This window comes from Python bivittatus, unplaced genomic scaffold, assembly GCF_059951505.1.
Source record: "Python bivittatus isolate LINGU-HERP-01145 unplaced genomic scaffold, Pbiv_v1 ctg000480_np1212, whole genome shotgun sequence".
Classification (NCBI taxonomy): Eukaryota; Metazoa; Chordata; class Lepidosauria; order Squamata; family Pythonidae; genus Python; species Python bivittatus.
Window position 1 is genome coordinate 21,584,430 of NW_028277075.1, and position 15,342 is coordinate 21,599,771.

The following is a 15,342-nucleotide window of genomic DNA, read 5'->3' on the forward strand; positions in this document are numbered from 1 at the left end:
GTCAGTTTTTTTCTAAGCATTCTTTCAGAGAGCCCTATTAATTTTTAGCACTCTCCTAATAATACTTTTCCCGTGATTGTCTGTAATATGTAATCCAAGTGGCTTACATATAAAAATAAATTACAACTTTGGTGAACAGTACCTATGTGGGCAAGTAGCTTAGTAATTTTCAGTTGACTGTGTAAAAGTCCTTATACTTTGTCATAAGGGAAGAGTTGAGTTTATTCAAATAAGGCATCTGAAGTACTAGCTGTGCCATATTTGTACTGAGTAGAGAGATAAACATGAATGATTAAAACTTACCTTTTCATAGGTGAATGCTAATTGAAAATTTGCTTTGCATTAAGCCAGGATTCTGTAATGTGCTGTGAGGCCTGTTTCGGGGTGGGGAGGAAAGATAAAGACTAGCTAAGCAGCACTCTTCTAAATATCATTATTTTGTCTTTTTAGAAAATATGTGTTACCTTCCAGGCTGGGTGTAGTTTGACTACATTTTTTAAAAAATTGGGTTTGCTTCAGTTGAATTTGCCTAAGGCTACATTCCTGTGTTTGTTCTTGGTTTAGTGGATTGGCTGTACACTTGCATAGCCTGCTTGTCCTACTGTTCTTTTTGGACCTTGTTGCTTCGGTGTGGTATAGCCTTGCATGCTGTGAATGGAACCATTTCATTAATTAATTTCATTCTTGAAACAGCATGTATATGAAGTTGCTTAGGAAGTATGTGTTCACTGGGTAGAGTCATTGAAAGCTGGGGGACATGCGAGTTTATTATTGTTGTTGTTGGTTGCACAGTCAGCCAGTTGTTTAGACTGGATTTGGCATTTTTATCTACCTATCACATCCTTCCCAAGGACCTGGGAGTAAGCAGATGTTGTTGTTTGATGGTGTTAAAGGTATCATTGCAGGATATAAACTGTTCCAAGTAAAGCTGCTTTTGCAATTGGCTGATGGTGGTTGTGGTGGTGGTGGTGGTGATGATGATGATGATGATGATGATGATGATGATGATGAAATAAAAACTCAGTTCTTGATTTATAATATTTTGACAAAAAAAGATTGGAGAAACTGAGTTTTACTCTATCCTTAATACTGAAGTTCAGTAGATCACTGATTTCTTCTTTCCTCAGACCTACTAGAAACATAAGTTACAAGTGAACAAGTGTCTGGGCATTCTGGGAGTTGTCATTCAATACATAAAACACCATGAAATGGAGCTAGACTGACACCATTAAAAAAGGAGATCCGTCAGAAAATGCAGGTCTGTTTTCATCTTTTCTGGGTAAGATACAGGATGTAAAACATTTAAAAGACAAAATTCCCAATCATATTTTTATATAAAGGATTTCTGAAGAAGAATGATCTAAGAGTAAGCTTTGCTCTTTAATTATATTAGCAAGTATGCAGAGGTAATCCAGTAGATACTTGGACTTTGGACTAAGTCTAACATCAAAGACTCTTGAATAAACTTAGAGGACCCTGGGGGAGAGAACAGGTTTGTTAACAGATTGAATAAACAAAGGAAGCAAAGAGAAGAAATAAATATTTTGTGAAGGGAATGAAAGAAACGGGTTGACTCTAGTTCTAGTAATTACCCTTCAGATAGGATTGGAACAGCTGAAGTAAATGCAGATAAAAACGACCAAAATGAACCGAAGACTGAAAAGGCTACAATCCTTTGGACTTTTTAGATTTAGGGGGAAAAATAACTAACTTGTAGGTCATGATCCTAAATTATGCCTGGTATAATAAAAGGTTAATGCATAAAAAAGGTTATTGCATAAAATACTAGGAAAATGAAACTAAATGGCTTATTTACAGGGAGTCTTCGACTTATGACCACAATTGGAACCAGAACTTCCATCGCTAAGCAATGTGGTTGTTAGGCAAAACATCATGTGACCACACCGCTTAGTGACGGCAGTTCCTGTCATTAGGCTAGGACCTCATGCTACTCCTGCCCTGCCACACACGCCTTCACTTCAGCTCCCCCAACCTGCCTATCTCGCCCCCATCTCTGACTTTTTGGCTATCCTGCACTCTGCCGCCTACCCCTGCCACCCCCCACTGCCTGCAGCTGACCTTCGCATCTTCCTCCTGCTGCTGGCCCGGGATCCAGGTACTGGGTGAGGGTGCAGCCCTGGGATGCACGCATTGAGCATGGCAAGGAGGCGGAGCCTCATCTGCTGAAGGTAGCTTGCCAGGCTGAGGGAGGAGGTAGCAGAACGGCAAGGTGGTGGCACTTTCCATCGCCAGGCAAGGCAGAAGAGCCGGTGGTGGTTCCCCACGCAAAGGTGGAGGCTGTGTGGGAGGTGCTGTTTGGGGTGGCAGCAGAGCGGAGGGATGTGCAGGTTTGTGACTGCTGTACAGCTGCCAGTGATCATTTCTACCTGTTGCTTCACCACTCCCCCACTGCCACAGGTTCAACGAATTAGGTTTGGACTGAGATGATTTGCAGATGAGTTGTAAAGGAAGATGAATTGCACAACAGAAACCTGTGTGTGATGGAGTTTTAAGTGGCACAGCTGTTGCACAGGAGCAGTCCCACTCTCTTGGCATAATAGACCTTAATCCAGTGGCCCAGAGAACTGTTACGGCTGGAGACGTCTCCTGCTGCAGTGGATGACCTGGACATCTATGTGGGGGATAGCAACAGAGAGCAAGGCTATCAGGAAGGAGGGAGTGCATTCCAGGAAAGGAAAGAAGACAAAAGACAACAGAGTCCGCAGGGGGAGTGTGGGAAGCCTAAGAGGTTCAGGATAGCCACTCCCTAGAATCTCCCATGGTATATCCACACTCCACAACACCTGCTGGGCCTACCTTCTTGACTGTTGGACTGTTGATCAGTTTCCTCCGCTCAACTGCCAGGGCCAGACTTCACATGCAGGGATAGACAAATCCCCTCTCTCACTGAGAGTCGAAGACCCGTCGGCTACCCTTACCTGGTTTGACCTGTCTGCCTAGATGGTTTACCAGGGTGGGGCCGCTGCACATTTACAGCTATTTGGAGCCACAGGTGAGAGCTGAGTGCCAGGTGGGGACCAAAGGTGAATGAGCAGCCCTAGAAAGGGCATAGCAGGCCCCTCCACCAGAGGTGCTACCCCTTCCTGGACACCCATACACCCCAGTCTTGATAAGGTCAAGTCAAAAAGCCATGCTCCATTTTGATCCATGCTCATTCACAAGAGTGACCTCAGGATCAGCAGTCTTCCTCTGGAGTGTTTCAGTATTAGATTTATTTAGGCAGACACATGGCCTCAGCCTTCCAACATCATTTAGCACTTTAGTATCTGCTACAAGAGAGATGCAATTTTTGGAACGCTTTCCTCTGTTTTACTAGCAATTTGCAACTCACTTGTGTGTGAGAGAATCACAAAGACCACAGTGAGGAAGAACTTTTTAATTACCTATAATTGCTGCTTTGTTTTGTTTTTTGGAGTGGTTACCTGGGAATTCACACAACTTGCCTTCTGGTCTGATCTCAGGTAATATCACTGCTCCTTCTGGTCCACTATTTATTTATTAAATTTGTCCCCCGCCCATCTCCCCCCAATGGGGGACTCTGGGTGGCTCACAACATGTTAAAACAACAAATAAATATACAATTATGTTGGTCTTAGGAATTGTAGGAATTTGGCAAAGCCATATCTGTAATCATATGGGATCCATGGGGCAGATTGATCACCATTTATATAAACAGTAGCAGGTTCCGAACAGGGCTTTGGACAGATACATAACCCATGAAGGTTAATTCATAGGTGACCACTTGGAAGAACTGCAATTACAAGTGAGACACGCTGAAGTGGAAGGACTTGTTCATCAGTCAGACCCAACTAAGTGATACCAAACATGACTTCAACATTCTACTGTTGACAGATTTGACCACTGTTCTACTGTTCTAGGATTTGAGGCCATCTGCTCTGCATCTTTTCATATGTGATTAATGCTCCTAGGGTATAATTTTCCTTTGGTGGTTGTTTGATACAATATGATGCTTTGACTTGTGTTTTTATAATCAAAACTAACATTTTATCTGATTTCTTTGAAAAAAAAATGTGAACATTGGAATGGACATTGGAAATTTAAAGTAATTCTGTGTGTTCTTATATATGGCACATTAAAATTGTTAATAGCTAATGTGTTCTTTTAGATGGTCCTAGACTGTTATTACCACACTGTAGATGAGGTTAGAGACTTAACATATGATCTTTCATAGGGTTATGAAAACCATAATTTAGGGCAATGCACATATATAGGATTGATTCCATACAAAACCCCATGTTTTACTTGATTTTTACTGGATCAATTTTTATTGATCACCACTTTTGCTTTAGCAGATACCTTTCTTATGGGCAAATTAGAAATTGAAGTTTAAAACAAATTCTACTGTGTTGAACATACCAAAAAGCAGTTGAAGGGTTAAAACTGGTTTGAGTAATTGACTAGGGTTTATTTTAGACCACAGTTTCTGGTTTGCACATTAAACCAAGTCATAAATCTGCTAAAGAAAATCTAAATTCTGACGTATTTCTGTTTCCAGCTGCATAGGAAAAATGTGTGAAGCTGAGCATATAATACAGGCACATGTGTGTTACATACAAACTTAAAAAATGCAGAGTACAATCTGAACCTTTTTCAGAACCAGGTCTTATTCTGTATATAAATCTTCCCATCTGGATAAATTGTATGCTTCCACCAGAAGAGGGTGTGTTTTTGTGCACATGTGTGTGTGTTCAACCTGTTTCTTTGCTTGCTCTTTTTTATTTGCTTTAGGAGAATCATGATGGTTAAGTGGTGAAATAGGTACCTTGCATTTTGCAGATAGTATATATGGACAGTGAACTGAAAACTCTACAAAGCAGGCAGAAATTAGAGAAATAGCAAGGCCAGCTTCCAAGATTTCTTTCCTGTAATTCATCAAAATGGATGCTGTCCTTGTCTCTCAGGAGTTGAATTTGCATTTATTTGTATATGGGGTCATTCTTGGCAAGTGCAATAGAGAACTCCTTATCCTGATTGTTCCAGGAGCTTTACTTTAAAACAAGTGCTGAACCTCTTAGCAATCATTAAGTATTCAGAGTGGGAATGAGAAGGGAAGGAAACATAAGACCTGTTCTCAATCCTCCATAGAGGGAAGAAGCAATATTGTCCTAGCAGAGCCCTCTTTTAAAATTTAAACTCTGCTCACCCTTGATGTTTTGATATTTCTCCAGGGGAGAAGTATATCAGTGAAATTGTATTAAAAGTGGCTGATTATGAACATGGCATCTTCAGAGCAAGATTCATTATAAACCTTCCATACTTCACGAGTATTTTGTATGTGGCCTTTTAATCTGTTTCCCAATTTTGAATAGCTTGTACAGTAACAAACTAAGAGAAAATGCTTTCTTCGTGGACAAGTAAGGCAGAAGAATTCTTGCCAAGAACACATCGCATTCAAAGCATTAGTACAGATTTGAATTTTGTTTAGAACTAAGTGAAGTAATTGAATGGGTTTGTCACTCCTTTTAACCTCTCCTTTCATAGTCTCTCACCAAACCTAGATATCCTAAAATACTGTTTATAATTCATTTATTTTTGTTTTAAATATTCTCTTCCACCCACACCACTCATTAACGGAAGTGCCAACTTGAAGAGTCAGCTAATTCTGCATAATGATGAATCTAATTAGTAATATTTAAATAGCAAAAAAATGCTCTTCAGTGTTTCATTTGATCGGTGATCCATGTTTCTGCTCTTTTGGATTGTCACTCCTAGATCTGATTTGATAGAAGCATATACAAAACACAGTATTTTATGAAGTTGTATTAATATTTCTCTGAAAGACAATGTTTTGTCCAAGTGAGAAGAAAATATATTTCTACTACTACCTAATGAAACTTTGTAAGCTAAATTTTAATATGACAATAGGAAATAATTACTAAATGCATAATTGGAGATAATGTAGTTTAAATTAGCTGGGGCCTTCTTTCAAGCCGGCACAGCTGGGGCCTTCTTTCACACGCCTGCCTCAAAAAGACCCCTTCTGACCAAGTCCTTCTTTCACACAGGCGCAGCTGGGGTCTTCTTTTATGCGCCTGCTTCCAAAACCTTGCAAGATGGCTGTGTGCAATTTAGACACAGCCAAGTGTGATTTGGACAAGAGGCAGGTGTGCCCTCAGGAAGAAGGCCTAGTGTGGCCAGCAGCTGCTTTGCAAAGGGCCAGGCTGGGCGTGCCTCAGCAGCAGCAGCAGGAAAAAGACAGTGAAGGGCAGTGGAGGGCAACAGTGCTGGCAGGGCCAGCAAATGCAGCGCGGCAAGAGTGGCAGAGGCCGTGGAGTGCAAATCAGCCAAAAGGACAGAGATGGAAGGGGAAGATAGGTGGGTGGGAGGAATTGAATAGGAGGCAGTCCCTTACCTTACCAAAGCTCAGGGCTGGGAAGGACCAAGCCGAGAATGGCTTGGCTTGGGGTGGGTCCTTGGCTAATGACAGGTGGGATTAGGTTAATAACAACAACTAGGATTGCTGTCGCTAAGCGATGTGGTCATGTGATGTGCTTTACAACCGCATTGCTTAGCAGTGGAAATTCCGGTCCCAATTACAGTGTAACTTGAGGACTACCTGTATTTACTCCCATCTCTGCTGTGAAAACTTATTGGATGGCTTTGGGGTAATCGTTATCATCAGCCTAATACAGTTTACAGGTTTATTTTTATGAAGGAAAAGAGGAGGAAGAATGCTGTGCACACTACTTTAAATTATTGTAGGAAAGGCAAAACATAAATCTAATGAACAAATAATGAGCAAGTACTGATATATACAATGAGAGTAAATGGCTACATTTTAAACAAAGTATGCTCACTGAAATAAGAGATCATTCTTAAGCTTCTGGTTTATCTTTCCCTCTGCTTTCTTCTTTTTAACTTTTGTTATTTGATTGCATTGTTGTATATTATTTTCAGTTAGCACCCTGTGAGGTAAAGTAGTTTTAGAGACCACAAATAAGAATAGGCCCATTACATTTTTTAAAAAAGTTTCTGAAAGGGTTCTCACTTCAGCTTTTGATGACAGCTTTTCTAGTATCAAAAAAGTGACATCCAAAGGATCCCATTGAAGGGCATGGTCAGACTGGAGGCTTCGTAGTTATCCTGTATCCCTAATGTGAGGGGAAATTTAGACATGGCATTGGTGTAAATTCTTTCTCTCCTGTCGTTCACATGAGAATGAAATAGAATCCATTCATATAACACTGGCAGACAAGAAAATGAATAAACTGTGCCCATCCCACATTTCCATGTGCCACTATGAGCCAAGCAGGATATTGAGTTTGTCATAGATGTCTGATGGTGGAGAATTCTAACTAGGCAATAAGGTTACCTGTAAGTGAACATTTCAGAATTCCTTGACACTCCCCAAGAGATCATGGTGAAATCCAGTGCCAGCAAATAGAACATGAATTTATTTAAATTAAGTTGGGAAGTTATCCAAAAATGTTTGTTTTCTCAGTACAAAGATTGGGTGAGCTTTCACACGTTTGCAGTATAGATGGCATTCCCTTTTTATAATTTGGGTTGTAAAAAAATAAAGCAAAAGCTTTGGATCTGTTGAAAAATGATTTGAATAACATTTTTCAGACAACAGGATGCCCAAATGCTTGAAACTGCTTATAAAGTTTAAGTGTTCTTTCCTGTTAAAGTAATCTTGAATATGTTCCTGTGATGAATACAGAATTTTGGGGGAAATTTCTCTCATATTTAAGTACAGGTAGTCCTCAACTTACAAACATTCGGCAATCATTCGAAGTTACAACAGCACTGAACGAAAGCTGGTTATGACTGGTCCTTGGAGTTCTGGCCATCCCAGTACCCCCACAGTCACATGATTGCAATCTGACCACTTGGCACCTAGCTCACACTTAGACTGGTTGCAGCACCCTGCAATCATTTGTGACCTTCCCTGCAGGTTTCCCCAGAAAGTCAAAGCCTTGCTGCACTCGTGTCCACAGCTCCAGCCACCTGCACATGTCCTCCCCCACCTGGCAGCAGCCACTTACCTGCCTATTGGCCTGCTTGCAAGCCACTTGGGACTTGCAACTTTCTGCCAGCTTCCCCACTGACTTTGGTTGTGGGAAACCAGCAGGAAGTTGCAAGGAGGTCCTCACCTAATGACTGCTGCAATTCAGTTAATGACAGCAGTTGGGACTGCAGGGATTGTCATTGCTAAGTGATGCGGTCACATCTTATGACTGCATTGCTTAGCAACAGAAATTCTGATCCCAATTGCCGTCATAACTTGAGGACTACCTGTATAGCATGCAGGTGGAGGAACCATCAGGCTCTTTCATGAAGGTCTTATTCTGACCATGATGCCATCCTGTCCTTTCTCCTTGTGCATCTGTCGTGGCATTTTTTTTCACATCACAGTTAGTTTGCCATTATTTTTGGCCCTCTGATTCCCTTTCCAATTCCTCCAAACCCTTCAGATTTGTTCTAAATCCAGTCTGTCACATCTACTAAAAATACTGATGAAGACCATACAGGGCCCTTCTGGTGATGAAAGGACAGTTGGGTGGGTAATAATTTGATTCTGGTTCTATTATTGACATAAAGGTGGTATTTGTTCTAGTCTATTCATATTGGATCAATAGTAAAAGTGAAGTAAAGTTATTGAACAAAGGATGACTCTGATTGGTACAAATAAGAGAGAGTAGTGTTAATTTCAGATTATTCTTTTGTAAAATCATATGACCTTGTGTTCTTGTGTCTTCTATCTTGAAATCTAATAAATTTGCTCCTTTAACCGATCTTTTGGCATTTTTAGTACCAAAGAGTAGCTAAAAGCTTATTAACTGTCTTTTTAAATGAACGTGTCAGTGTCTCTTTTTTTAAGCTTCATTTCCCATCAGCACTGATAAAGAACAGAAAAGGAAGTTTAAAACCTGCCCTTTATAACAGTACTTAATGATTAGATTACAATGGAGAGGCTTAAGTGTCCCTTCCCCAATCTTTAACTCCTCCCTCCAGAAGCTTCAGCTTAAATATTGGTGGGAAAAAGGATGAATACAATGTTAATCCTGTTACTGTTTCATTTTTACTGGATGCTGACCTTCCATCATCATGTCTCAAAAAGGCAGTGATGGGAAGATTGAGTATGCATTTACTGGCAGTTAAGTGACTGTTTGCAGGAAGCAAGTGAGCAAACATCATGATCATCTCCTACTTAGTTTATGCTTTTTTGTGCAAGTTATTATGATCCAATCTGTGTCCATTCCTTTCTCACCAAATTAGAGAGTGTACAGCTGAATATAAACAGAACTGCTTCAACTAATATGTTGCCCTGGTTACCAGTCCTGACCAATACTGCCTTGCCGCACATGCTGATGCAAGACGATCGCAGCCAACTTGGTGTAGTAAACTTGGGAAGAGAATATTTGTCAGAGTGTTTTGACTTTGCTCATGCAATAAAGAGTTTAGCTTTCATCTTGGATCCATTTTCATATAAGAACCATTGGAAATCGCTGTCAATAGCACTAAAACTAGGCCACAGAAATTAACTCTCTTGATGATCCAACTAGCTAGGCTTTGCTGAAAGCAACATTACAAAGTTCACCTCATCTGCCCAAATATGTTCAAGTAAGCTGTGTACAATAATCAGTTCAGATTACCAAGTAGATTTCCAGTGCTGATGAGAATCATAGGATATCAATTAAATGTTTTTGAGAACTGTATGATTAACTAGACGGTTTGAATAATGTAATACGGCTATGCAATGACTTAATTTAGTTTAATTGTATCCATTCCCGACATGGAAAACTTAATATATATATATATTTTTTTACTCTTAATCTGTTTCAGTAATAGTTATGCCCGTGTGCGAGCTGTGGTGATGACCCGTGATGACTCAAGTGGTGGATGGTTACCGCTTGCAGGGGGTGGACTGAGCTGCGTCACGATTTTCAAAGTCATTCAACAAGAAGAAAGTGGCTGTGCTGATTTTCTTGTACATGGGGAGCGTCTCAGGGATAAAACGGTAAAAATAATTATGTCTGTTTTGTGCCATTAATTGTAAGTCAAAAGGGAAGTAACTCCCTAAGTAACAGTTAATTTAAGTTTTGGAACATCCTGTCATTTCTAGGTGTGTGTATGTTCCTCCACTGTTTTCTCTCTCTTCACATGAACAGTATATGTATATATATGCACACACACAGACATGCGTATGTACACACTCATATGTACATCTAAAGACATTCTGTTAAATGGTTTTAAATTTCAAAATACATATAATTTTCTTTATAGTTTGATCATTTAGGAAGTATCATTGGATTGCATTAAAGGCAATTAATTGGAAAATCCATTAAAATATGCATATTTCTTGCATTTGAGACACCTAACAATGTTTTAAAGTGACTTGTAATGACTCTCACAATAAAACTATAAAGAATATCATGAAATTGCAAAATTGGAAACAGATGAGTAGTACTGTTAAATTTATTGCAGTCAGTGTTAAAGTGTTAAGCCAGTGTTCCCCATGCTGGGTGGGGAATTCTGGGAGGTGAAGTCCACACATCTTAAAGTTGCCAGGTTAGAAAAAATCTGTATTACACGAATCCATTTCAGGATAAGCAACATTATACAAACTATAGAAAAAGTGTAAGAAGTAGTAGGCAAATAAATTAGAAGCAGGAGCTAAAATAAGATAAAATCTAACTAAATCTAGTGCACATTGCATTATTCACTGAACCTCTACATACTTTTCTGTTTTTGCTTCATGCATCAATTCATACATTGCCTTTTGTTCTTTGCATTTCACACCTCTCTCTTTTTGAGGATCTTACCAATTTCCTCTTTCTCTTCACTTTTCCTTCATATATTGATCTTGTAGCATGTTTCATACTCCCTGTATGACCAGAACATCTCAGTTTCCTTCTTTCATACTAGTCACTTCTGTATTCAATCCATATTCATTCAAACCCTATTCATTCTTGACCTTATCTCTTATTTTGCCATACATATCACTTTTTCAGTTCATAAGTGAATTCCACTTCAATTCACTATTCTGTTTTTCCTGACATATCCAGTCCTCGCTTGAATGGAATACAACGGTCAGAATTGTGCATTTACACATGGAGATTTTTAATTCTTTCAGTAAATGTTCGTTCCTCATAATACACCAGGTAATAGCCATTACTTTTTTACCAGCATTTGCACATCTTACAAACATTTTTCCATCTTTAGAAAACATTCTACCAAAGTATACAAATTTTTCTATTTGTTCTGTTTTTATGCCATTTATACTTAACTTGCAATTATTTACTCCATTTTCCATGTCAAATACAACTACCTTGGTTTTTTATTCATTAATGCTGAAATCCATTATCCTCATTCTTACAGTATACTGTATCTAACATCACTGCAAATCATTTGGGTTCTTAGCCAACATTATTGCATCATTTGGATGCATTTTCATGTCCTTGACTAACATGCTTCTAAAATTATTGCAAGCATTCCATATATGTTTATCAATAAATGCATTAACAAAGAAAGGAATATCACACATCCTTACTTATCCTTCTCAGTGTTGAATCATTTCTTTATTTCCATGCATGCTTTACTACCATCATATACCACTCTTATTACATCTAGCAACCAACATTAAATTCCATAATTGTACAAAATGTTCTGAAATACATTTATAAACTTTATTATACACTTTCTTTAAATTAAAAATGTACAATAAACTTCCTTGCTTTCATATATTGCTCAGTGACTTGCTGAAGGGCAAAAGCTGCTCTGCATATGCTTTGTTTCTCATCATAATGTCCTGTTAGCTGCCCAGTGTCACTCTGGCAGGTGGACAGCTGTATAAATCGGTTAAATAAATCAATAATAATGTTGCACTGTACTTCACAATTTTCACTCATTGTCATATCTCCTACCATTGAAGACTTCTTCATCCTTTTTTTCTTAGGTATTAACAATATTAATAGTGTTCTTTTAGATTCCAATTTTCAACTTATCACTGTCATTCCCATATAGAATCTCTGAAGGACTCCTTCCAGCATTCCCTTACTTCAGCTTTATCCCAAATTATTTCATTATTTAGCAGTTCATAGGAGATCTAACAGGTGTGTCACATGTGTAACAAAAGCTAAGTTTTATCTAAATCATGCTCATGCTATTCTGTGCAGGCTAGGCTCTGTAATCTAAAAACTATTTTGCAAGTGAAGTTACTGTTGCCATCAACTTACAACTAGGAGGTAGATGATGTGTGCTGACACACTCAGGATGTATTACTATACAAAGTTGGGGGGGGGTTGTTTGTTTTTTTATTGAACAAGCAAAACATCAAGACAAAAAAAAAAGTAAGATAAGCCAAGAGCAAAAATAGGTATTCAAAAAGGAAAGAAAATAATAGAATATACGTATGCACAGTAATATATATAGATTATGCTCTCAAAATTGAATTTTAAAAAGTTGAGATAACTTAATCTTCACTCTTAAGAATGTAGATTGTGGGAAAATGCAACAACAACAACAAAAATTTTTTTGGTGAAAACAGACTTTGTGCCAGAAAAATGAAATGATAAATTGCAGGAAATCAGCAGACTAAATGGGTTATTAGTTGCTTCTTTGGTGTAGAATTGTTCATTAGTATAATTCAGATAACCATTTCTTGCATATTATCATGCTTATAGGTGCAGCTGGATATAACTATTCATTGAATTGCTGATAAATCAAGAGCTCTTTAAACATTGCTCTAGTTTGATGAAAGCTGTATTTACATGAGACTAGGGTTACAACTCAGCCAGAAGGGCAGGGACCAAGACTTGGGATTGGTATTTGGAAAATCCCTGGATAGATTACTTTCTTTAAATGTTACCTATAACCATGCAAAATGAACTCAGAAAAAGGCAGTTCCCACATAACTGGGAAACCATCAGCCTGTTGCATAGTAATCCAAGTAATATCTGCCCAAAGTGCCTATTTTGCCATGTAAATTAAATGTAGAGCGATCTTGTGAAACTGCCTGCTTTATTCATACTCTCAACAGAGCAGGTGCTAAATAATATAGCCTTTGAATGTATAAAGATTTAGTCATAATCATTAATATTAAATATCTGTTCATTTGCTATTTAAATGAATGTCTTCCGATTCTTACCAGCCTACATGTGGTAAGGTGTAGTGTATAGTGAATGGTGTTGCAAACTAGATTTGGGTCCTTTTGTTATACATCCAGCCTTTAATTTCTTTTTCTGATTAATTCTAACTCTTTTTCTGCCCTTTTGTAGCAACCATCAGCCAGGGAGGGATGGCTAGGCTTCTTAGGTTCTTTTGCCAAAATCGCCACTGGTCAAGGGGCATCCTGGTTAAATCTACTAGCAGGTTCATTAGTTTGATAGTTAGGCTGCTACCACCTATCCAAATGGAAACAACTGGCCGAGCCCCAAGCCTGTTCTCCTTACTAACATATTAAGCTTACACAACAACTGGGGAATAACTCTTCTTTCCCACATGAAATATAGGAAGAATCAGAATAACTATTGAAGTAATTAATTCTGTGAACAAGAATGATAATTATAAAGCAAGATTCAAAGAAGATGTAGAGTTGCAAAACACACAAATACAACCAAATAAAAAGTACACATAGAAGCTAACACAAATATCTGTTTAGCTGGCTGGGCAATTCTGGGAGTTGAAGTCCACCCATCTTAAAGTGGCCAAGATTGAGATAGACTGTAACATACTGTGAAATCTAGACAAATGTTTCTGAACCCTGGGCACCCTCAGCATCAGGAGCTGCACACTCAAATATAAAATACTAGATAAAACATTAAAGCCACAAAATGCAGTTAAAGCCAAAAAGGAACTGCTTTTTCCAGAAAGAAGGAAAAACTGGACTCCTACAAGATCACATGGCTCTGATCTTGTTCCATCGCTACCCTTACAGTTTTGCATAATGTTGCCACCAGCAAAAAGGAGGAGTGTGGTTAATAATAATTTATATTTGAATATCCTCAAAAGTGTCATCTCAGAACCGGAAGCAAATTGTTCAAGATAAAGTTGTATTTTGGTAAAGTTTAGCATGGGAGTAGTGGCATAATTGCTTGGAATAAGCTAAATCATGTTGAAAGAGACCATTAGTATGGGCGGGAGAGAAAGTTTCAGCATATTGTCCAATTCTGTAGGGTAGTATGATCCTGCGTTTATATGCATACACACGAAACCTTGAAACTGATGAATTTGCCTATTCTCCTTCCTCTTTTCATCTTCTGTCTTAAATTTTGCCATCTTGTACCCCTGGCTATCCGACTGAGCAATGCCTTTAGTATTGTTGCTCCAATATAGTCAACAAATGGCATTGCTGCTGCCATCTTTTACTGGCCTAGGTAGCAGCATTGACCTTTTTACTACCTGAAGAAACGAGGAAATCTGGATTCCAAATATTTGGCTTCCTTTTCTCTGGAAACACGTTATTGTAGCTGCCAAGTCAGAAAACAGAGATAAGAAGAGAAGCTGCTACCAGGGATAAAACCATAAGAGAATGAAGGAAGAGAAGACTTGGCAGAGTGATTTGCTTGCTTTCAGGGAGGAAGATGTGTTTGCTACCAGTTCTGTACTTAGAGTGAGCGTGCACCCAGGCAAGCAAGGGGCATATGCTATCCCCTAATGATATCACCACTGTTGGCTAGCTGTGGAGGAAGGAAACAAGTCACTACCTGTGATACTCCTATGTAAGATGTGGTCTTACCCATCATTGAACGTGTACAAATAGAGAAGAGTGCAGCAACAATGATTCTCCTAATTGCAGATATATGCCATGTATGTTTGGGATGGAGTCAAAGGTTCTGAGCAGCTAGCATATACTTTTTACGATTTCTCACCATTTTTAGTAAGTGCAACTTTTTTAAAAAATGAAATATTAGGGTGCATCATTGTAAGAAATATTCTGTAAAAGTTGCTATTGGAACAATCTTCTGAATTAACATTAAGGTGGCAAATAGTCTTGCTGCCAGTAAGGTCACTGTCTTGTCATTGCTCTATTCCTTTTGCAGTGTGTTTTTATGCACGTATGTAGAGAATCATATGATAATATGCAGTTGAAACTGTGTGTCAGAGGAAATTCTGACTAGCACTGAGATTCAGAGCCAGTGAGAGAAGGAAGAGATGGTGCAAAGATTGAGCAGGCCAGCTGGAGGGATGTAATATTTGTTAGTTTTTTTTTGAACTGTCATAAACCGCTCATTATAGGTCAGGCCTAAAAACTCATCAGGTAGCCCTGCCTTTGCTCTTCTCAGGAGTTGTCCTGTCATTCAGTGTGGATACTTTATTTTAGAGCTGCTTTTATCCTACTCTTCAGCTCTGAAA

The 15,342-nt window shown here is 38.7% G+C and overlaps 1 protein-coding gene across 1 annotated transcript in view; it reads left to right on the forward strand.

Moving 5' to 3' along the window:
* Positions 1-15,342, forward strand: part of SPRED1 (sprouty related EVH1 domain containing 1) — a 77,411-nt gene that overhangs the window by 38,407 nt on the left and 23,662 nt on the right. The window contains exon 2 of the mRNA XM_007427256.4: positions 9,832-10,006. Coding sequence (XP_007427318.1) covers positions 9,832-10,006 — 175 coding nt within the window. The remainder of the gene's footprint in view (positions 1-9,831; positions 10,007-15,342) is intronic.